This window comes from Castor canadensis, chromosome 4 (genome assembly GCF_047511655.1).
Source record: "Castor canadensis chromosome 4, mCasCan1.hap1v2, whole genome shotgun sequence".
In the NCBI taxonomy this organism is placed as follows: domain Eukaryota; kingdom Metazoa; phylum Chordata; class Mammalia; order Rodentia; family Castoridae; genus Castor; species Castor canadensis.
The window spans coordinates 157305249-157330808 of NC_133389.1; the positions used below are offsets into that span (position 1 = coordinate 157305249).

General features: G+C 38.1%; 1 protein-coding gene across 7 annotated transcripts in view; it reads right to left on the reverse strand.

The window, feature by feature from the left end:
• Positions 1–25560, reverse strand: part of Plekhm3 (pleckstrin homology domain containing M3) — a 168746-nt gene that overhangs the window by 101689 nt on the left and 41497 nt on the right. For all 7 annotated transcript variants that reach the window (XM_074071582.1, XM_020173404.2, XM_074071580.1 and 4 more), the window contains one exon: positions 2798–2943. In XM_074071582.1, coding sequence (XP_073927683.1) covers positions 2798–2943 — 146 coding nt within the window. The remainder of the gene's footprint in view (positions 1–2797; positions 2944–25560) is intronic.

A 25560-nucleotide genomic window follows, 5' to 3' on the forward strand; every position in this document is an offset into this window, starting at 1 on the left:
CCAATTGGCCACTCATAATTTTCATGTTCATTTTGGATGTCAAAGATTCTAGATAGATGACAGCTACCTTCCCCACCTACTTACTTCCAGGTAACATTGTCACAGTGAAAGTAAGTCTCAGACATCTATTAGTAAGAAGACACACAAAACAGTATGTTGTATGAAACACCTTGCATGGAAGATTTCCTCAAGGTAGCTGTCAAAATGCACTGGCAGCAGGAGAAGAGCTCCTTATCATCAAGTGTTAGAATTATGTTATCTATTATATGGACAAGACACAGGACTATAACAGAATCCTAAACCTAGAATAGGGATATAAATTTCTGGATTTGCCAAATTCTACTACCTTGTTTGTACAAAGGTAGAAATACTGTACAATATAGCTACCCAGTTCACATATCTTGAAGACTATTATGCTGAAAATCAAAATGGAGATGTCTATTGTGCAATTAAAGACACAGACCTCAATTTCAGTAGCAAAACTAGAGCTAGAGATAAAAAGAGGAATCGTAAGTATATGAACCCAGTAGTTAAAACCACAGAGGGAGGGAGATAATCAGTAGAATATAAAGTGGGAAAAGAAAACCAAAGGATGTACTTTAAGCAATCCCAATATTAAAGATGCAGCAGAGAACCAAAATCCAAGGTGAATGACAAAGAAGTAGAAAGAAAGAGAAAACCAGGAATATGTTATCAAAGCCAAGGTAGTGGAATTGAAGGAGAGTATGGTCCACTTGGTCAAACACTATGTTCCAAAGAGGACCAGTAGAAGAAGAAATGGTCATAGGTCAACTAGATTTGGCAAAACTGTGATGGAGAAGGGAAGATTTGAGGCCATGAACAGAGGAAGAAGGAAGAAGGAAGAAACCTTCTGTAAGAGGAGGACAATGAAGATGGATACAGATGTAGAGAAGTTTATGGTGGATTGGAAGAATTGTTTCCTAATTATTCTATCTTCCCTATAAAGTAGAAGGTAAAGGCAATTCCTTGCATAACTGGGATTGGATACTTTATCTCTTTAAGGTCACAGATGCTGAAATGAAAGAATCTGATGAAAGCTACCGGTGCAAATGAAGAGGACTTTCACAAGCTCCCAAAAATATATACACCTCCACACTGGACCCACACCCTTAGACTCTGCCTTTTTTCTCATTCCCTGCTCTAAGCAATGACCAAACCATCTTATTGTATACACAATTCCATCCCCACAACATCTTTCTAGCACTTCTCCTCACTCTCTTGCATAGTTTGCATCAATATAAAAAAAAGTGATGCTAATTTTTTTCCATTAAAATAAAAAATCAAACCTAACTTGACCCCACTTCCCTTTGAGTAACTCTCCTTCCCTTTACAGCAAAACTTCTCAAAAGAGTTGTCTATTCTTGTCTTTTTATTTCTCTCTTTCTATTCTATGTTGAGCCCACTCCAATCAGACCTCTGCTCCCACCACTCCATTCAAACTGCTCTCATTATGGCCACTAATTACCTCCACATTAGTAAAGCCAATGGTCAATTCTCAGTGCTCATCTGACCTATCAGCTTCTGTCACAATTCATCTGGCAACACTTTCTTCATGTAGCTTGTCAGACAGCCTGCGATCCTTCTACCTCATTCCTCACTCTTTCTCGGCATCTTGGCCTCCTTTGCTGCTTCTCCTCTCTACCCTTTTAAGTTGGGATGCCCCAGCATGTCTTGAGTCTTCCTCCTCTTCTATGTTAACTTGCATTTTTATAGCTAACAAACTGCTATTTATACTTCTTGGATATCCTCTTGGTTGTTAGCAGCTGCTTTATAAAGCTGTTAGCATATCCCTGTGCCTCTCACTCCCTCCCTTGTTTAATGAGCAACAGTCCACATAAAGGCCTGAGGATGGTTCTGTGCACTGCTTCTGTGGATTGCAACCCAGAAGCCCTCATGGCTTCATCTATGGTTCCAGTTCCAGGGTGCTGAGTGTGCCTTAAAGACTGACCTTTACATGAGTACAAGTGCTGCTTATCACAAGAAAATATCAGATCCTATAAGTCTTCTTCAAAGATTACAGGCATGTTTATACATTCATTATTTTCCCACTGGACATAAGAGCTAATAAAAATAACAGGAAAGGCCTCTTTCTCTATCACAATTCTCTCCTAGCACTTACAGTTAATTGTAAGGGCTTACATGTAAAAGTTGCTATATATACATATATATGTACATATATACATAAATATGTATCTTTTTTTCTTTTATTTATTATTGTTGTACTATGGATACATTGTAGCATTTACAAAAGTTCTTACACTATACCATAGTTGACTTCACCCCCTCCATCATTCTCCTTTATCTCCTCTTCCCCCATTCCTGGAATAGTTTCAAGAGGTCTCACCTTTCCATTTACATACATGCGTACATAATATTTCTACCATATTCACCCTCCTACACCATTTCCTTATATCCTCCCTCTCCCACTGGTACCAATCTCCCAGACAAGACCTGTTTTGCCTTTCTGTTCTCTGTTTGTGAAAAAAAGATGACATTTTTGTTTGTTTAAGATAGCTATACAGGGTGTTTCATTGTGACATTTCCATGTATATATGTATTATAACCGAAATTGATTCATCCCTCTATTTTTCTCCTTTAAATTAATAAGAGTTACAGTCAAGAAGGCCTTAAATTGTGAGCTAAGTATGAGATAAAATATGGTAGCTTTTATAAGGCTACTTAATCAAATTTGATTCACTTGTTTTATCATTATAATCTACCTGACAACATATGAACACCTAAATTGTTATTAAATGAACCCAGTGTTGGCACCTACCTTATATTTTGAAGTATCCCAGTTGTGTACTATGCGTGCTGGGATGAGAAAGCTATCATCCACATGGCAGCTGCTGCAGTAGTACCACCCACTGTAATTGCACACCTTGGCCTTTCCGTTGGAAAGACCGATGGATCGCTGACATCCTGTTTGAGGCAAAAGAAAGAGTGTGTGATTGCTGTTGTACTTGGAACACTATAGAACAGACTTCCAGTTTGCAACAGGAAAGAAGCTGCATGAATACATGTACGAATGTATTCCCTCTTTCCTAGCCTGACAGTCTCTACCCCGTCACCTCCTAGGGAATTACTGTGTCACCTAACTAGTCCCTGGTATCTTCTGATTCCTTCTCTTCTGCATACAGCTGCCAGAGATCAGTTGCTCTACAACCCACTTTTTTTCCCTCACTTCCTTGCTCAGAAATTCTATTTGCACTAGGCACTTTTCTGGGAGCTTTTCATATGGGCTCTTGTTTAACTTACACAGCATCTCTTAAGAAAGATATTATAAGCTCTATTTTACTAATGAAAAATCAAAGAAAAAGGTGGGTGTGGTACTCTGAAGCTGAGGCAGGAGGATCAGGTGCTCAAGTTTAGTCTGAGCTGCATGGTGAGATCCTGTCTCAAAAAAAAAAAAAGAGATGGGCACTGGTGGTTCATGCCTGTATTCCTGGCTAGCTACTCAGGAGGCAGAGATTAGGAGGCTTGAAGTTCGAATCACCCTGGAAAAATAGTTTGAGAGAACTTATCTCGAAAAAGCCCATCAGAAAAAAAGGGCTGGGGGAGTAGCTCAAGGTGTAGGCTCTGAGTTCAAACCCCAGTACCACAAAAAAACAAAACCAAACCATTTTTACAAGGTTATATATGTTGCCTGAAATCACCCAGATAATAAAAGGTACAGTTTGGACTTGGCTGTAAGTTTGTCTGATGCTAAAATGATCCTAAAATCTGATATGTAGTCTTCCTCTGCTTACAAAAATCAATATAAGGATTTTGGCCTTGGTTTGGTCCCATCTCACCCTTCCAACTTTATCTCCTACTGCTTTCCAGTAGGAATATAACCTCTTTATTCCAGTCAGAGAACTCTCCATGTCACATCCAGATAAATACTGTGCTCACTCCACCGTCCACGTCATAGTACACATTATTTCTCCTTATGTGACGCTTCTTCTCTACTCTCTATTTCAATAATTCTTGTCCATTATTCAAGACCACTGGCGGCTGGCAACCTAGAAAGTTCAGGATTCCATGAGCACCATTAAGGCACTATCAGGGGACTTAGTAGCAATAATGCCTCTTATATAGGAGGTACTTCCTTCTACTGATGAGTATGGAAATTCTGTCAAAAACATTCCAGAGGACAAAATCCTGCAGCCCCAGAACAGGTGATCAAGAATATACAAACAATATAACTATTCTGACATATCTGACTTACAGCTTTCATTTCAGAATCTTTGATGTGGTATTTTTCATGGTTGGGTGCCAGAAGTATATTGATTAAAGAAATCCAACACTATTTTATGATGTAAGTGTGAAACTGGATTACTCTTTCAATAATAGTAATAACAATAACAAGGTAATGATCAGTGTTGTACCCCATTTCCATTAAAAGGAGCTCAAACATATTTAACAAATGGCTATCCTAAAAAGATACTGATTCACACAAACTCCATGAATTAAAGTATGCAAAACCCAACAGAAATTCCACCACAAGTAAAACAGCTTGAGTAACTAAGCAGTTTCATAGTGCATCCTTCACAAAGAAAATTAGATCCTTGTGTTTTTAAATATAAAAAGTACTGATGATGATAACGATGATGATGATGATAACAGGACATGAATATATATGGGAAACTGCCTGGGGCAGATCAGCAGGAGGGGAGAGGGAAAAAGGAAAGGATATTGAGGGTTAAAGAGGATGGAAGTACACTACATATATACATATGAAGACAGCATAATGAAACCTACCAAACACTGTTTGAATGAGTGGGGAGAGAGAGAGGGGCAATGGGAATATAATGGAGGGGGTGAACTTGCTTAAGGTACATTGTATGCATGTGTGGAATTATCACAGTGAATATCTTCATACCATTAATACATAATAAATCATGAATAAAATATTTTCTAAAAAAAGACTGAAAAATAGTCAGTCAATGTCGATACTATGCTTCAAAAACTTGATCCTCCAATGGATTTATTTACTATTCCTTTGCTATTGGGTAGCAATAAAATCATTACAAGATCTTGTATTTCAGTCTGGCTGAGGAATGAGAAGGAATGTGTGAATGATAAGGAAGACCAACAAGCTTCTGTTTGACAGAGGAGACACCACTGTCACAAGTCCCAGCTGTGAATGTTGGAATGCTGTTTGCTACTCACTGACTGTGTTAGTCACTTGACATTTAGCACGTGCCTCTTTAAATTGTTGTACCTTTTTATGGGCTTTTCCAGCCAGCCACATTATAAACTTCTCAGATATATTTTTATCCTCAGCACTTAACACAGAGTTTTACATACATAGGACAACCAATAAATGTTTATGTTGAAGGGATGATAAACTGAGTATGCTGTAGAATACATATAGAGACTTTAATTTCTCTTAGCTTTTCCAAGATTGACCCTTTTGACCCGGTCACCTGCTTCTTGAGACAGCCTACTTTCATTACTATCTATGTTAAAGTATGCTGACCATTCTAAAAACTGCACCATTAAGCATGTATTCACATATGAACTATGATACAGAATTCAGTGGAACCTGACATTTCCTAGACACTGGGATATTGCTATTTCCAAAAATTAGTAGATAGTCAAATGAGTTACACTGAAATGCCACTGAATAGACTCCAATTTTTTCCTAATGATTGAGAAGGTGGCTATGATCTTGTAGAAATTAAGAATAAGTTAAACTATAATTAGTTCAAATTCTTACCACAGAAAACTGAAAAAATAAATCAGGCTATTTCAGACTATTGATTATTTGAATTTTGGGTACAATAAACATCAGTTAGCATTTGCTGGATACTTAATAGGCACCTTAAATAGGTACTACTGGACTTATTAGTCTATAACTTTAATGATTATTATAATTTTCGGCAACACAGATAGGCAATACACAGCTCCAGGGTTAGGGGTTCAATTATATGAGCTAACAAAATAAACATTACCACAATGTTGCATGGGTTTCTGGACTTGTGAAACACAGGAAGGACAAGGCTAGGAATCATTCAGGTTTTAGTTCAGACAAATGCAGCAGCACATAAACGCCTAGCTCTTAGTCGATGGGTGTCTTTACCACAGTACTCTACTTATCTTGCTATCCAGCTCTTGGTGATGAAATCACCTTCATGACCCAGCAGTAGCTTTGAACCTGTCTGCATGCTAGGCATGGCTCTGAACATGTGGTGTATAGACAAGCCCAAGTACAGTGTCAGGAAGCCTGGGTCCGCTCTTACCCAGGGCATACTGTGAGCCTGAGCCATCAAACTTTCTAGGCCTGCTTCCTTACCACAAAATAAAAAGGTTAGCCTAAATTGGTGGATTGCCAAATTCAGTGAGCATCAGAATTTTCTTGAGAGGTTGGTGAAAAACACGATTCCTCTGGAGCTGGTTTTGATTCTATAGAGTAGGGATAGGAACCAGGTACCTCATTTTTAAGGAACATCCTCCTCCATACCCCCACCAGAGACTCTTGATGGGTAAAAGATGAGGAATGATTTCTAAGTGACCTTCAAAGTCCCTCCAAGCTCTAAAAGACTTATTCTATTTAATCGAAGCATAGACGGACTGCTGGCTGCACAGTAGAATGCTCATAATTTGTCACATAGCTTAGTGTCTAGGCTTCCAAAATTGACCATTCAGGTTCTTAGTCAAAATCTAAAAATCAGCTATGTAGAATCAACCTGAGATCATTTTACCAGTGTTTTTCCAGAGCATTCTTTTCTCCACTGGGAAGTAGCCTATTCAACTTAGGAATAATTCCAACTTTTCATCCCCAAATCCAATATATGTCTTTGAAAGAGCATAGTATGGTTGAGAAAGAAAATTAAGAGTCTAGTCAATGGCCTGATGTAGATTCGTTTTCTAAAAAACAACACTTATCTTCTATTTCAAGAAGCAAACGCTTGCTTCTTCAATCAGCTGTAACACTTCCTTTAATGTCCTACTAGCAAATCATGATCTAAAAATGTCTGACACAATTCTTCATTGAGATACATAATCTGGGATTTTACTTTATCACTGTGAGGTTTTCAACAGGGGAAAAATATTTTCTTTATAATGACTGTTAAAAACCACATTTTTGCAGGATGCCAAAGCTGGACTCTAAAAAGCAACATTATAGAGAGAAAAATAGAGCTGCAAAGTAGAGACAAAAAATAATTAACTGAAATAACTAATTAGGGCTTATTTACATATATTTTTATGTACTTTCAAACAGATTTTTTAAGAATGTTTCTAAATTAAAGGGCATTTGTAGAAGGGAACACTCTCCTTGTTAGATCAAAGCAAATACATTCTTCCCAGTCTCTTTTTGAAACTTTTCAGAGTGTATTCAATTCATAAGAACAAAAAACTATCTCACAAGAAAACCCACTGGCCTTTTTTTTTTTTATTGCTTCCCACCCCACTTCAAATCTTTAATGAACACATGCTCTTAAGAGCTTAGCTCCCCTGATACACTTCTGGAAACAAATGTCACCATTTAACTGAAATCTTATTTGCTTCATGTACAGTCCATTTTCCAAATGGTCTTTCACTAAGACACCCAAAAGAATTTGTTGCTGGGGGTTAAAGCAGAAATTTTGGCATAATTTTCCACACAAGCACAAGCTTTCTTTTAACAAGTGTACTTAGTTAGCTCTGTTGGCTGCAGTATGGTGTTACTGAAGCTAAGATCCTGAGCAGGAGCCAACAATCCTCTCTCTACTTTGCAGCCACCTCCCTCAGAACAGCAGTAGGGAGCCCATGAGTATCAGAGGACTAAGGTTGGGTCCAAATGAATCTCTCTCACCAAGGACAGCACACACACGCTGCTTTCTAAATACTGCCAGTTACTCTACCCTTTTTACATCTTCTAAAGCAAACTTTCACATAATTTTGGAAGGTAAAGCCATGTTTTCTATTTGGAAAGCAGAAATGCTCTAAGAAAAGAACAAGGGCAAATAAGAAAGGAGAGAGCCACGCGCAGTGGCTCGCACCTGAAATTCCAGCTACTCAGCAGGGAGAGATCAGGAGGATGGTGGCTGAAGGCTAGCCCACGTAAAAAATTAGCAAGATTCCATCTCAGCAAACAAGGTAATACTCACTTGTAATTCTAGCCACGCAGGAGGTGTAAGAAGGAGGATCTCAGTGCAAGAACAGTTCTGGACAAAAAGCTCAAGACCCTATCAGAAAACTAACTAAAAAAGCAAAAAAGGTTAGAAGCATGGCTGAAGTGGTAGAGTACTTGCCTAGTAGTTCAAAACCACAGTGCTGTGAAGAAGGAGGAGAAGAAGGGAGGAGAAGGTGCCCCTGAAAATAGGAAGAAAAGAGATAATAAGAACAAGAGGACAAATTTTCATTTGCTCTGTAAAAATAAAAAGAAAACCCTAGTCAGATATGGTGGCACATGGCTGTAATCCTAACACTGGGTAGACTGAGACAGGAGAAAACCTGGTGAGTTCCATACCCTCTTTTACCATTATGCACAGGTGGGGCAAGATGTCCACAGGATCAAGGAAGGGGACTTCCCTGTCTCCCTCCCCTTTCTTTCCTCCAGTGTCCCAGCAAGGGTCAGTGAGATGGCATTAGTAAGCACTATGTAAAATGTTGCTTCAAGGCCTGGACTTTGACCAGATGATCTTGAGAGCAGAGTTTTCCAAAATAAAGAAAATGACTGCTATTTTACAAGAACTGGGGTGGGAGCAGCAAGGAGACAGGGGGTGTAAGCCTAGAAGTGGGACAATTGAGTAGCATGTACAAAGCCTGGGTTTGATCCCTAGCACTGAAGGAAAAAAAAAGTAAAGAAATGATAAAAATTAGGGGGGAAGTCATAAAGAAGCTAGCTTCTCTGGATTACTGTCTAAAACCATTCACTCATTAAATAGTTAAGTATTGATTATATATGTTCTAAAAGAATGTGCTACATTTGGTATAAACTGAAATGAAAGTTCTATTATTTATTCAGCCTGGAATTAGCACAAAACTGGGCAGTGCTTAAACAAAGGATCATTTGGCATAAGGCACAGCAATATTTTCAGTGTAGCTTTGGTGTCCATTAGAGGAAGTGTAGGGAAAAAGAAATCTGAGCTCCATACTTTCACCCTCCACAGTTGGAAGGGACAGAGCTGAGATGTAAGAGAGACTGCCCACATATGTATGATCTCAATTAACATGATAGAAACAAGGCTATGGAAATCTATTCAACTGAAGAAAAGGGAAAGAGGGTGGAGGGTGAAGGACAGTGAAAAATACCTACTCAGAAATCAGTGATCCAAAACTTTGCCCATCTCAAGCATCCAAGTAACTCTGGGTCTTTGGGACAAGGTGGTAACGCACAAGGTAGAAGACATGTACTTAGTCATAAGACCAAGACATTAAATATTTCGATGCAGGATCTGGCACATGCCATTAAGTATACATTTTGTTTGTTACAAGACAAATAGTATCCACAGGCATCTCAAATAAAACTGAGGAACGAAAGGAGAGATCCAGAAAAATCAACTGTGTACCACCTATAATTGTTAATATGAATAGTATGGCCCTTTGTAGAAATTATGGAGCCAACTTTAGACTCTAGCAATTCAAAATTATTTTCTCCAAAAGGTTAAGTCCCTTGATAGTGTTTCTCTGCCCAAAGGATGAAAGCTTCATGGTTGGGAGGGAAAATAATGCTCAAACACAATCCTGAAATGTACTCACTGGTTGTTTCTAAAGCTACATGGAAACGCATGTCTGTTCATCAGAAAATAATTTTCTGGTGGGCTTCATTTTATGTTCACCTACAAATTTTATAGCAGTGAGAGATTACGTAAGGAAACTGTAGCTCCTTGTTGAAGTTCTGCTGCTCAATGTGAAGGCAGACACACATTCAAAAGCATAAATCACACTTGGAAGGAAACTTCCTACTGTGGCTGACACATATTTAGGCTAACCTGAGTTGGCAATTGTAGAATGACTGCAGCTGTTGTTGGCACAACTAGGTCCTTAACAATACAGAAGTAAATAACTCCTCTGGGACAAAACAGATGTACCTAACAAGAGAATTTTCTTTTCAGCCCAGAAATATGACAAATGGTATAGTTGTAAAATACTAGCACTGTGCATAGATATGCACTACATCTAGACAGACAGAAACAGATGTGAACAAGACTGGGACCAACAGACATTAACTGTCAAGATAAATGCTGTGTATGAAGCGGAGTCATGCATTATCTTGATTATACTTGAAGGACTAAGGCAACCAAAGAAAGACAACCAATTCAGACTCAGGCTGGAAAAATCCAATTTGAATACTAATTGGCTTAAAATTTCCAGGTGTCCTATAAGCTAAGGTAAGGAGTTTTTTTGTTTTGTGGGTGGAACTGGGGTTTGAACTCAGGAATTCATGCTTGCAAAGCAGGCACTCTATTGCTGAGACATACCTCCAGTCCATTTTGCAGATGGGGTTTTGAGAACTATTTGCCCAGGCTGGCCTTGAACCTCAACCCTCCTGATCTCAGCCTCCCAAGCAGCTAGGATTACAGGCGTGAGCCACTATGCCTGGCTTTGTTTTTGTTTTGTAGCAAATATTTAAATAGCTGTCATCTCTGACTTATAGGGCCTAGGTTGTATTAATAGTGTTAAAACTACTATATTTAAGCAAGAAATTAAGTGAATACCCATGTCAAGCAATTACTGCCGATTTAAAACAGAAATTTGGTAAATTCTACAATGTTTGCCTGATCTCATAGAATTTGTTATTAAGATTATAATTTGTGTCAAATAAATTAATAAATACCAAGTAGATTCTAACTCACATTTAGAAGTGTCAAGATTTATTGGTCTTTCAAGTAAACAATGATTGAGAACCTAAAGTCAATATTTAGCCAAAATTTATCTTGAAAGGCAATAAATCTTGATTTTTGCTAAGGTGAGTAAGTAAATATGTACACCACTCTAGAGATTCTGACTGCTTTTCTATCTACTAAATTTCTGCCCTGAGTTGTAAATATAATGATCTGCAATATATTTTACTTCCAAAGATATGATTTGAGTTGTTCAATTGCCTTTAATTTTTCTTACAAAATACTTCAGCAGCAATGTTTATAATAGTATAAAAAGTTTAACAATGAAATATTATAAATTCAATTTCCAGCATATTTATATCAATCTAAATTTAGTACTTTTCCACCTTTGTTTTCCTTTTAACAGTTCATGATTAGATTTTCTCATTTACTTCTATGTTTGTTCTTTTCCCCAAAGACTTTCAAGACAACAGTGAGCAATTTGAAAACTGAAATAATAAATAGTTAATAGGTAAATAAATAGACACATAGTGCTTCCCATATTCCAGGCACTATTATAAGCACCTTACATAATACATGTGTGTGTCTGTGTGTATATTTTTTAATCTTCATATTAATTCCATGAAGTAGGTATTATCCCATTTTGCAGATGAAGAAACTGAGGCAGAGGGTAATAAAGTACTTCTGTCCAAAGTGGTACAGTGGTAAAAAGTCAGAGTCCAACAGAAGAAACTGATGATGGGGTACTTTAGTGAGTATTGTAAAGGTTAATTTCCATGTAGTTATCTTTGTGGAAGATACTACAAAAGTTGTCTCTCTGAGGAAGACAAAATGACAAGGAGAGAAAATCTGAATTAATTTATAGAAAAGGACATAATTCAGCTAAACAATAAATTTAGCCTAGGACCTCACAATCATTAGCATCCCCTCTGAATGTGTTTGTTTAGTGAGGGGGGACAACAGAACAAATCTGTAAGGTAGAAAGCCCAAGATGACAGAAGGTAACCAAAGGAGGTAGCAGTCACAACTGATTGTAGAGCTGGAGGGAGGTTGTGTAGATATGAGGGGGTTTGAGCTGGACCTTGAAGAAGGTAAGAGATTTTGGAAAGGAATGTTAGTAAAGGCTCAAATCAGAAAAATGAGAGCATGTTTGGAAAACCTTAAATATTTGAGTTATCTGAAGCTCACCGTGAGTAGAGAGATGTTGGGAAAAGACCTTGGAGTGATCAAGTAAAGCTAAAACATGAGAACGCTAAATACTCAGGGTGAGGGGTTCTTACTAACCAGTAAGATAGAGGAACAGCTAGAGTTGTCTCCAGGATGGTGGCAGTTTGATCTTTGAAAAGATTAACTGGTAAGGAAAAACTGGGGGTGGGGGTAGAAGAAGAGAACTAATCATTGCACCTCAGTCCAAATTTGATTAGGTGGCTAGGGAACAAAGGGGGAAACTACAGAGACAAAATGCAAACAATTTAGTAACTGGCTAATGTGAGGAGTAAAGGGACTATCAAAGATGCCCAGGACATTTTGAGACTGTGACCATTCATTATATGAATTATATAAGTCAGAGGAACAGGTAGGTGGGGGTATTAAGTCCAAAAAATAGAGTTGGAAAATTTTGAGCTACCAGATCAACTAATGCCTTAATGCTCAGCTGATTGAGAATAATTATCTTTATTGCACAAAGTAATTTAAATTGGATATTGTTATTTGTTAATAAAAGCACTTGACATATTTGATATGGAACAATGGTGGAACAATGGAAAGGGTCTTCTGCCTATGAACTACTATTTTTACTTAAATCTACCCATGAAGATGCTGGCATTGTGGATTATAAAATATTAAGTTATATGAAACAATCAACATGTATTCCAGCAGAAGACGTTTAATATCTTACAAAGAAGCGAGAAAAAGTTGAGTGAAGACAAGAAGATATAGTAGGTAGGCCTTGTTTCTTGAGAGTTGGTAGGCAGTTCTTAATGAGGGGAGATACTTGTCCCAACAGGGAACACTGCAATGTCTGTAACATTTTTGGTTGTCACAAAAGGATGAACCAGAGAGCAGGGAGGATATTGGCATGTAGTGAGTGGAGGCCAGAGATATCCTCCACAACAAGGAATTCCCTGACAAAATGTCAGTGGTGCCACTGTTGAAAAACCCTATGACAGTACAAAGATAAGAAGGTAAATAAGGGACCCATATATTGACTCTGCTTAATCACTTTTCTCTGCCAGTGATGGCTATCGCATGTACTGTAGAGAAGGAAAAGCCTTTTCACCAGCTCTATGTTATTGGGAGAAATGATTCATGCTTCTCAGATAGTTTAAAGAAGTGCCATCAAAGAGAAGTTTCGTTCACTGCACTGCTGTCTTCTAGACAACCCACTGGTAATACTGGCTCCAAGCTTGGGGCTCTTTTCTTCACAAATTAATCCTTTTGGTGAATCACTTGTTTACCAAGAACTCTTACTTGAAAACAAGTGCAGAGAAAAAAGGTCTCTGCTAAGCTGATTATTTCACACATGAAGGCTGCTGGTGATAGGAATAATGCTCCCTTGTCAGTTTCCCTCCTTTCTCTATCAATTCTAGCTTAAATATGGGAGGTACCAGAACTTTCTATATGCTCTCCTGTGGTCCCAGACACGAGGGGAGGCCAACCTCACCACCCTTGTAAAAAGGCAAATGCTGGAACTTACATACTGAGAGCTTTGGGGAAAGGTGTTTTACTAAATAAACTGCACTGTGGGGATGCGCCTCTGAACCAGTGCTGAATCATATTAGAGCCTGAGACAAAAGGAAAAACCAAAAACTCCAATACTGTTTCTGTTTAAACTCTTACATTTTGTTCATCAGGAATTTCTTAGCATTAATTTTAATTTCTAAGAATATCATATAAAGGCTGTAGGTATGACTCAAGTGGTAGAGTGCCTGCCTAGTAAGAAGTCCTGAGATCAAACCCCAATACAAAAAACAAAAAACAAAAAACAAAAAACCCAAACAACAATAACAAAAAGAAAGTATTAAAAATTTTTTTTTTTACTAGCTAGCATTTGTTGACCTTAACACAGAGAAACTAAAGCAGATACCTTAAAGCAACTGAGGCCAATAGGAAAAGGGGAACAGGTACTAGAGAAAAGGTTAGATCAAAAAGAATTAACCTAGAAGGTAACACCCACGCACAGGAAATCAATGTGAGTCAATGCCCTGTATAGCTATCCTTATCTCAACCAGCAAAAACCCTTGTTCCTTCCTATTATTGCTTATACTCTCTCTACAACAAAATTAGAAATAAGGGCAAAATAGTTTCTGCTGGGTATTGAGGGGGTGGGGGGAGAGGGAGGGGGCGGAGTGGGTGGTAAGGGAGGGGGTGGGGGCAGGGGGGAGAAATGAACTTAGCCTTGTATGCACATATGAATAATAAAAGAAAAATGAAAAATAAAATAAAATATTCAATCTAAAAAAAAAAATTTTTTTTTTTTTGCTGGCAGTACTGACATTTGAACTCAGTGCCTCAGTGCTTGATAGGCAAGCACACTACCACTTGAGCCACATCCCCAGCCCTTTTGCTTTAGTTTACTTTTCAGGTAGGGTCTCACTTTTGTTGGGGAAGGCTTCAGATCAAGATCCTCCTAATTCTGCCTCCTGCAAAGCTAAAATTACAGGAACTACTACCACACCCAGCTAGTTTTATGAAATAGGGTCTCATTAACTTTTTTTGCCCAGGTTGACCTCAAACCGAGATCCTCTCAACTCTACCTCCCATATATCTGGGATCACCAGCAGGCACCATCCTACCTGGATATTAAAATATTATTTATCTTCATTACTTTGGTTTTTGAATTCTGTGCCCACAGTGAGTGCCTCACTCACCTCACCCTATTCCAGCCCTGCTTCAGACACTTTTGTCTTACAAAGAATCCAATGTATGCTACAATTTTGTTCTTTCTACAGTGATTTTCTCTGGTAATTAACATTATATTAAGCCACCACTAACTCTCTTCTTGTGATTCCTCAATTATATCTCTATTGTGACTGCTAGAATGTCAGATTATCTCTTTGGTTTACCTGAAAAGCAACCTGTCTCTTCTTACTCTGCTTCTTGCAGCTTGCATTTAGAAGTTTCTTTTTACATTAGCCTCATCCAGTGTGTAGCTTCATCACATACAGTGTCCCAGCAGGGTCCCCCATGACTTCTCTTTCCTGTCACTCCCTGTTCTTAACACCTGCTCCTCTTTCCTCGTATTTTACCAATGCCTCATCTCTTTGAACTTTACAGTGTCTTTAAAACACAATCTTTCCTCTTCTTTGCTAAAACCTTTGAAAAAAACCTGACAGCATCTCTTAGAGTAATGTCTAGTTGAGCTATTTTAGTAATGACAACAATTTGATAAAATTAAAGTCGTGAGAGTAGGTCCGAGTAATACTAGAAACAGTCTCAAAGTGAAAAAGATTACTTTCATCAGCTTCCTGTAAATCCATGCTTGAATCTCTGCATTTTCATCTCAGACCAAATTCTTTATGCTCTATGAGATTTCGAGACAGCTTTGGTTTACTTTCTTCCTTTATTCTTTTGTCTTATGTCTTCTAAGTTTTTCTGTTTCCAAAAATACATTAGTGGCCATCTCCAAAGCTGATGTTTTAACTAAATCTTTGGTATTTGAAGGTAGGCTGTTTGCATTAGGGTATTTAGACATGGTAGGTCAAACACAAAAAACACCTACAAGTGAGAACACCTATTCTCTGGTCTTCATGTTGCCATCTGAAAAGAATTCTCTAAAGTAATATTCCCCACTTCTCTCCCATCTTCTATCCAGCCTCCTCACAGATGGAGAAGTGAGGTATCTGACTGGTGAGTTTAGAAGGATCTGGGCATAGTTTGATCTCCATCTTCCGAATTCCTGGGTAAAGAGAGAACTATTATTTAATAACTGTAAAACTACTTCAGGATGATGGTTCAGACAGACAGTATCTAATAATGGGAATAGAGAGAAAAGAGAGAGGTTTTTAGAACATGTGTGCTGGTGGGTGAAGATTATTGAGAGATGGGGATCATAAGAGAAAGGCTCAAGGGGTTGCTAGAAAACACTGGGCATTATTAGGTACCTTTTACTCAAGTTAAAATTCTTCATCCTAACAATGAGTGACAAAAATCATTTTCCCAAAGGTGCTAGATCACAAAAAGACTTCTCTTTATCTAAGGAATCACTTGGTGAATCTCCCCAAGTTTTCTGGGCAAAAATACAATGGTGTTCAATATTGCTGAATTAAGATATATCTGTCACTTGTGGTTCAGCCAGTATTTTATAACATTTAAGTTGTACTTAGCCCAAAGCAGTTGCATCTTCCCTCAAGATAGACTGTTGAGGATGCTGGTCCATAAGACTGTGAAGGCTGGCTTGAGGCTGCAGAATAAATCAGTGGCAGGATTATAAACATAAGACCAAGCTCCTGTGCTTCAAATTTATCACGGATCCCATGAGCCTATATGCCTCCACCACATCAATGTGCCTCTATTATTTTGTCTGGGCTTGAGAAGAACATATTTATTGGTGAAGATGGAGAAAAAGATCAAAACTTTTAAGCTTAATCTTCTCTTCCCAATCATAGGCATGGGCCTGATGATTTGAAAGAAACATAATTTTCAGCAAGGCTTTGATTTAGTCCCATGATTTATTTACTTTACAGAAAAATATAAGCAAGATGCAACCCTTGGTATACACCTGGCTAGAATGTGGTTTTCATTCTTATTGGAAATTGATCCAAGCCCATGTCTTAGATTTTGGAATTCTACTTCCCTTCAAGAAGTGGTATATGGCAAACCCTAGATTTCTTTTTCAGTTAAAGGTAATAAATAAAATTAATTTTGTTGGTTATTTTTTTATGCCCACTAATAAAGAAACTGTTTTTTGGGTTAGAGTAGAGAATCATGCAGTCACTAGACACCATCCTACCTCCTGAGCTGAGGCTCAGTAGGCTGGGCAGTATAGAGCTGGCCAGTTTCTCATCTGCTTTTGAAGCTGCTTGGTGCCAGGAGTACCCAGAAAGACACCACCAGAAATCTCCCTTCCCAGGTGGCTATAGTTGGTGTTGCAAGCTGTACCCCAGGAGTTGACTAGAAATAAGGGAACAGATGAATGGGCTAAGGCATCCTCATTTTCTGAAAGGGAGCCATATACATCATTCATCCTCCTTCCAGTCAGGTGCCATTTTGGTTGTGGAAATGGCCCATTCAACGTCCTGCACTATTGTATGACAATTTGTCTAGTCTTGTCCCTGGTTTCTGGCAGAGAGTTTCTAAATCCCTTGGGATTTCTCCCCAAATGATTTGTCTCTGTTACCCATAAGCCCTTTAGATTACACTTGCATTTTATGCTAATGGTGACTCATAGTGGGACACTCAACAAGATTAGGGTTTTTGATGAGAAAGAACAACCATGGAATTAGAGGGTTGAGACTTTGCCCGGTCTGATGTTGAGGAAGGAAGGGAGTGGCTAAGATTGAGTTTAATCACATGACCAATGACTCAATCAATATGACTACATAACAGAATTCCAATAAAAACTCTGGACACTGAAGTTCCTCCTGAATGAACACATCCATGTGATGGGAAGTGATGCTCCTGGCTCCTCATGGATAACAAACAGAAACTCTGCCTTTGGGGCCCTCTTAGGCCTTGCCCTCTAAGTGTCTTCATTTGGCTGTCCCTGAGTTGTATACTTTGAAATAAAACTGTAATTGTAAGTATAGTGCTTTCCTGAGTTCTATGAGTTACTTTAGCTAATTATCAAACCTGAGTGGGTTATGGAAATCCCTGATTTTGTAGCCAGTGAGAGAGCAGGTGACCTGGTGACCCCATAAAGCTGTGATGAGCATCTGTAGTAGGTACAGTTTTGAGAAGGCCTGAGTCCTTAATGTATGGAGTCTGTGCTAGCTTAGGGCCAGAAATGAACTGCAGTGTATCAATTGGTGTTGAAACAGAGTAAATGCAAATATGTTAAATAAACTTTGATAATGCAGTTCCCAGAACAGGATCTTACAACTTACATTTGAGAAATCCTAGTTCTCCTAAGACAGGGTATTATGGTTTAGAAAATTTAGAAATGTTGTATACTTATCCCTCACTTTAGCATAATTAAAGGCTCTAAGAAGTCATATAGTCAAAAACTTCAAAAAGAAAAAATCCCTGCAAACCTGCAAAATCTTAACAGTTTGCCAAAGAATAAGTTTTAGCCCCAACATGTATTTATAATTTTAAACAACCTAGGCTATTGAGCAGAGAATATGTTAATTTTATCTACTGCTGACTCCAACCTAGGGTCCCTAGAAAAGATGGTAAAAGCAGGAAACACAATGGGGGCAGCTGAGTGGGAGAGTTCATGATGGAAGAAAAATCAGAACTATTTACCATGTACCTCCTTTGTCCCAGATGCAGAGCTAGGGAGATGGCAATGTACAAGACCAATGCAGTCCTTGCCATTACAGCTTTTGGAGTCAAGCAAATGTTTGATACACATTAAGTAAACAATTACACATGACAATATAATCTCAATTATGAGTCCTAGAATAAGGAGCACTAAACCAGCATTACACTGGAGGGAATTTAATAGGTCCTAAATCAGCTTGAGGGTTTGGAGAAGGTGTTCTTGAGAAGTAGGATCTAAGCAGTGACCTGAAAAACAAGTTGGAGTAGTGGTGGAGGCAGCAGTGTTCCAGAAAGACGCAAATGCACATGCAATGGTTCTGAAGTGGGCAAGAAGAAGAAGTGCATTTGAGGAACAGACTGAAGCCGGTGTGGCTGGAACTTCATGTGCACGTGGGGCAGAGTGGCAAAAGGACAAGAGTAGAATTCTAGAAGATGGCATTGTTCTATAAGGATACTTTAGTAAGAAGCCACTGAAGAGCTATAAAGAGAGGATGTCCAAGGTCAATCTGAATTTTAACAAGATCATACCCGCTGCAATTAAGAAAAAATTTGGGAAAGATTAGAATAAAAGCAAGAAGACTAGTTAAGAGGCCATGTGATCATCTAGGTGAAAGAAGACCTGGCCAGTAGCAAATAGGTTGAGAAAGGAAAAGGCTGCCTCAAAATTCAAATACTAATTATGCTTATCAGGTATCAGATAAAAATCCACCATATCAGTATATATTTAAAAAGAAGCCAGAATGTAGACAAAGGACTTGAACTACTCCCTTACTTTTTTTTTTTATATTTGCCTCTACAAGAACCTTGTTAGAATATCATTGAAGTTTCTAGAATACAAGGAAGACATGGAAAGCTGGAGATATTACAGAGTAACACCTCTGTGGTTAAAATGTTTAATATATGCAGAAGGAACAGTTAAAGACAATGTGCTTATATAGCCTAGAGAAAACTGAAGAATAGCTTGCTTGATCATCCATTCAGAACATTCTATGTGTTGGGCCAGTACCTTCTCAAACTTTTTTGTTAATTTTGTTTTTTGAGACAGGCTCTCACTGTATAGTCTAGGCCAGCCTTGAACTTATCCTCCTGCCACAGCCTCCTGAGTACTGATATTATAGGTATTTTATCAAAATTTGTATGCACTCAAATTAATTGGAAACCTTGTTAAAAAATCCCAGAGAAGGGCCACAGACATGGCTCAAGTGGTAGAACACCTGCCTAGCAAGTTCAAGGCCCTGAGTTCAAACCCCAGTACCACCAATAAATAAATAAATAAATAAAAGTGAGACACAAAGTCACAAGCCCATGACAAAGGTCCGTGTGAGCAGACTGGGTTGGGGTCATGAGGAACAGTGTTCCATTCTACCTGGAGCATTTGGGGTAGGAAGAGAAGGTGATGAAGAAAGGCTTGGAAAAATGTCTTTAAGGGTATAAAGGATTTTTCACCCCTAGAAGTCTTCAACAAAATACAATCCAGAATTGCATCCTGAAGCATAATTAACATATTCACACAACAACTATTTTCCTTGATCTTAGGGTTCACTGCTTTGCAGGCCCAATCCATTTTTCATTTGAAACAAGAGAAGTTTTGTCCTCTTTGTTTTTAGTAATGTGATTTAATTAATTAATTAAAACATTTCAAGGTATGAAGACATATGCATGTAAGTCATATTTCCTACTGTAAAATTAACTTTCAGATTATCTCCACATCACAATTTCTGGAACTGTATGTGGCCCATGTTTGTTAAATGAGTGAATAATTGGATGAAAACATTAAAACAAGAAATAAATTGGCATTGCTAAATCACAAACTTCCTTATCTAGAGGTGTATTTTAAAATGGCAAGTTTTATACTTAAGTATGTTTCTGCCTTAGGCAGTATAATGGATTTTATAAAACCTCTCAAGAGGTTCTTTCTCTTAGGAGCTATAGAAAAGTTTAATTTTTAAGGAACTTGCTAGAAATTAAGGAAGACCTTGACCTACCTCCGACTCCTAAAATCACACACAGACCAATTTCCCTTCCAGTGAAAGGTCAGTAAATAGAAACTTTTAACTCAATGTGGAGTCCAACAGTACATTAACACTTGTTTTAGAAGTTGAGTCAGAAATGAACATGTGATGAGAACAATGTTAACCAAAAGGAAGCTACAAAAAGGGACAAGAACTTTCCAGACCAAAGTATAGCAACAAAGACTGGGAGAAATGAACAGCTTTAAAAAAAGAGAGAGAGAGAGCACAGCTATGGTCTATGAAGTTCAGGAAGGTCTATCAAAAGATCCACATCTTCTGAAATTCAAAATGATTTTATTCTTCTGAAACATATCAAAGAGGAACATGTGACTTCTATGATGAGAATACCAGGAATAAATCAAAAAGGCAAATTTATATCCTATAAAATCAAACGGGCTACTTATATAAAATGATCAAATCTCTTTGAATTTTAGGATGTGAAATAGTTTAAATACAAATTATATAACCTTCTTCTTCCATAGACTCACATTACTTTGCAGTGCATATTCAAATTCTTTTCTTCCATTTACTTTTATTTAAAATTATTTCCTGAACCTAGAAACACAGGACTGCAAACAGGGTAAAAAGTAGAGTAATTTATACAATGATAGACATCAGAGCCAGGAAAAGGATTCCCATTTCCTGCTTCTCAGTCAATTGATATTTCTACTGGCTTAAGGTCTCTTTCCCAAAGAAAAGAGGTATTACTTATTAAATTATATTTAAATGAAGAACATTAGTCTCATTTTTCTCTAATCTCTATAGACACTCAAAGAATCACAGAATGAGAGATAAAAGAGACCTTATAGAGCAAGGCCATTTCCTCTAAAATATGCCAGAGAAGGAAGACCTTCAAGTTCAACTGTGTTATAATTACTTTTTTTGTCTGGTTTCTGACTTTTCATGTTCTGTGAAGACACATGATGGGGCTGTCTATTTCTCTGTGCAAAAGTACAGTGCTTAGCACTTAGTAAGGCTTCAATAAACATTTGCAGAAGGGTTAAATGAATAAAACTATTTTGCAGACAAGAAATTCTGGATCAGACAAGTTAAGTACTGTCTTGGAGGTCAGACATTCTAGTTTTCCAATTTCATTAGCCAGCTCTATTGCCATTATTATTCATTCTCACCTATGGCAATGGGAAATCCAATCCACCCTGGGTATTTCTTACCTTGGTCCAATGGAATTACACAGAGTACACCTATTTTCTAAGTAGCAACCTTCAAATGCATGGAGATAACATTTATACCTTCCCTATTCTAGGTTATATTTGCATGCTATGGCTTTATTCCCTTCTATCTATTTTTTTTTCTTGTACTGGAGTTTGAACTCAGGGCCTCATGCTTGTTAGGCAGGCACTCTACCACTTGAACCACTAGCCCTAGTCTCTTCTATCTTACTGTACATCAATAGATACAAATGTTTGTTCTTAAAAAGCAGCATCCAAAACTGAAATTTCTAGATGTAGTCTGGCCAGGGCAGAGCACAGTGAGAATATTATCTCTTCTTTCTGGACCTCTTTTACAAATGCTTTGTGCCACAGCAGCACAAGCACTCGCCTCTAGTTACCTCATTTGTATGTCCACATGGCTACAAGTTTCCTCTGTTTTCCATTTTTGCAGCTAAATTTTAAAATACAAGTACAGGACTATATCTATTCATCTCTCTAAATTTCATCTTGTTTGTTTTGATCCATTCTCTTGCTTGAGTTTCAGAACCTCAATTCTGTCATTCTACGTATTAGTTGTCCAACCTGGTTTTGTAATAGCTGTAATTTTGATAATTATGCCTATGATATCTTTAATCAGGTAATTACTGTTGTAGGTGGCAAATATTAATGATAGCTAACCTTATATAGCACTTATTATGAGCCAAGCACTGTTCTAAGCCCTTAAACTCAATTTGTTTGCACTGTGAACTAATAAGACAGATGTGGTTATCTTCCTACATCTCAGATGATCCAGGGTTACATAGTTAGTGAGTAGCAGATTGGGAAACCTAGGCAGAAGGACTCTAGTCTTTGTCCTTAATTACTAAATCATGCTGCTTCTCATTATTATTGTATACCATTGCCGACAAACTTTTAGGCTAAAGGGAACTATTAGTCAACAATACTTGGATAAAATTACCAATCATCTATAAAAAAACATACTTATAATGTCTGACAGCCCAAGTTTCTTTGTCCCCTGGGGCTTTTGTCAAATGCTTTTCTAAATACTAAGCACTATATAGCATGGACATGACCTAGTTGTCTAGCATCTAGCATCCTCATTTTCTTCTGTGCACACTGAAACAGACTATAAAATCTGCGGGAAGGGGGGTGTAAAGGAGAATGATGGAGGAGGTGAATTCAACTATGATATATTGTAAGAACTTTGGTAAATGTCACAATGTACCCCAATAAACTACAATACAATTTTTTTAAATAAAATGGATAATAAATAAATACATAAATAAAGTCCTAGGGGTTCCAGATCTTAACGACACTTCTCTTATATCTCCCATAATACCTAACACATAATGAACACACAACAAAAATTCAAGTTTTATTTTTGACAGATGGTAACAAAAGCCAAGGAGATTTTCCCTGAGTTTGATTTTATGGAAAATACAGGATAAAATTTAAAATGGGGTAGGAGGTGGGGTATCACTTTGGCTATTTGACTTTCAAATTTTCTATAACAGGAACAGAGATTTACTGACATAAGTAGAGACAGGGATGTAATGGTCATTAAGCCAGTGGTCATCATGGCTTGACTCTGATCACTTAGTCCTATTCTCTTGCCCGTCCCCTTCAAGCCCTCTCCATGCTTTTGAGGCGGATTCTGTAAGTCTCTGAAGAGCAAGGTCTGCAGCTCATTTCTATTTACATATCCCAAGGTTCCTGGCAAAACATGTGTGGCATACATAGGGAGTTTAATAAATGGTTATTGAAATGGCAATGCCCCACTAAAACTCCACTTAAAGATTTTACTATTAGCAACCTCTTCATGGTCATACTCAAGGTTGGAAAAATAAAATTTAGTGTGTGTATAGGTAAATGTATGCACACAAATCTAGGGACTTCTGTAGGAGACAACAATTCTAAACAATAACAAAGTGACTCACATAAAACAGTATCAGAAAACAGATCAAACCATTCTTATTTATCCAAGCTGTCTGTATGCTTTGGGGTGGCATATCTGAGTTTTTCCTTGTTGGTTTTTCCTCCTCACATTGGCTACTTGCCTATTTCCTTAGTACTATTACTACCAAGTGGGAAACAAATTTGAAGTGGTAGTAAAGAATTGGAAATGTCAAGGAAAATCAGTTTCTTTTTGTTTCCATCTTCATTTCCTTAGAAGACCCAGCACTTCAATATACTAAAGGACCTCCTAATTTTTCACATGAGAATGAAAACAAATTTTGGCTACCCTAAAACTTTAAAGAATTTTTTTCCAACAGCATCATACACAACTGCCCTTCTTGGCAGTTCAGAACCAATAGATCCTTCTTTAAGTAGGTTCATAGGCATAATCAGTTTCAAAATTCATTGTCTCTCTTAACATTTACTACTCTGCATGATTTACCCCAAGGCCAATAAGTAACTAAGGAGGCCCAACACAGAAATATTGCTTACCTTCAGACTGGCAGCTATTTAATGAATAATTAACCATCCCACACTTTCTATCAGGGATGCTTGTATTGCTAGGGTAAAGGTATCCTTTATGTCTAAACGACGTCATAAAACAGGACTTTGCCAGAAATATGCCCTAATTTATCACATAAAATGCCATGTGGTATTAACAAGGTCAATACTGTTTAATATATTTTGCTTTCTTAGGGGCTTGAAATGATTTGTTTTTGCAGCTGTAACTGAGTTAAATTAGGGATTTATCTTCAGTTTAGCTAGTTGAGCATATATAACCAGGGGCTATTAATTATCTCCTAGAGGCCTCTGGTCATCTTCCCACAACTTACAGCCTCCATGGGGTACTGAGTTACTCCACAAGCAACCAGATTTGATCCTCAAATAATCAATCCTAGCTTCTCAGGAACTGAGGGGAGACTAAAAACTTCCAGGTTTTGGTTCTTGCTCTACAACTGCTCCTCCCCCAACACGTAACTGTTATCGGTGTACAGATTTTCTGTTTTGTTTTGTTTTAAGTTGAGCCAGGAATTTTAAGAGAAAATCTTAGTATAAGGAATAGTTTCAGATAGACATTCCAACACTTGAAAGCCCCAAAACCCCCACTTTTCTGGCCTTAAAGTACCAGTAATCAGTCCCTTTCCTCCTTTCTGGCTACTGTTTTGCCTGACACTGGGGGAAGTCAGCTGCAAGGATAAATATGTCAAAAGTCTCCACTTCAATTCTAATTCCCTCCTACCTGTTTGTGAATGCCAAAGGGGAAAAAAGCAAGGAAGAAAATAAGGCAGGAGGGAGGAAAGGAAGAAAGAATGGGTAAGGTGGGGCAAAGAAAAACTACAGTACAATTCAAACAAAAATGAAACACACACACACACACACACACACACACACACACACTCTGTTCTCCCCATCCCTAGGTCCTAACAACAAACTTCTTTATCAGAGGTTCATTGTCAATCAATTAGCTGAGGCAGCAGGGGTCTGTGAGGTGGGGGCCCCAGGAAAACAATGGGCTGCCCTGTTGTATTACTATTTAATCACTTTTGCTAAATAAATAGAGCAGCCCTGAGGTGCTGTCATGTCAAGGGAATTTATAACAAAAAAACTTTATTTTTCATTGGTCATTACTTTTTTTTCCCTTCAGGGCAAAAGAGGGTTATTACTGTAGCTTTAAGTTCCATCTTTGTGTTTCTTGCCTTTGATTCCCACTCGGACCCTGCCACTTTCTGGCACTAATTTGTCAGGCTGAACAAAGAGGGGATTTGTACCTCCTGTAAGGTCTCAATTAGGAATGGCTTCTGCTGTATTATGTGCCATTCAGAGAAGACACAATGCCAGTAATTACAGGAATTTGCACTAAATGGCTGAAGAATTCACAGCAAAACTTCTTACCCCCCTTGGGCTTACCCCTCCCAGGGGCTGGAGGGGAAGAAAAAGGAAAGCAAAAGCTCTTAATGCCTGAGAGTTATAATTACCAACAGCAGTCCCAAGAGGTTAAACAGAGCCAAAGGAGTAAAACCATCAGAACCAATGTGAAAATGGTGCGGGGATCCCTGAGACTCACTGCTCCCTCACTTGTGGGACTTCAGTTCAGACTCAAGGACAGTGCCCCAGAATGCAAAACAGCCGTACAGCTCACACTTGCATCTCTCATCACACCTATAAACAAGTCCTTTGATTATAATACTCAATTGCTGGGAAATTACAGGAAAAACGTGT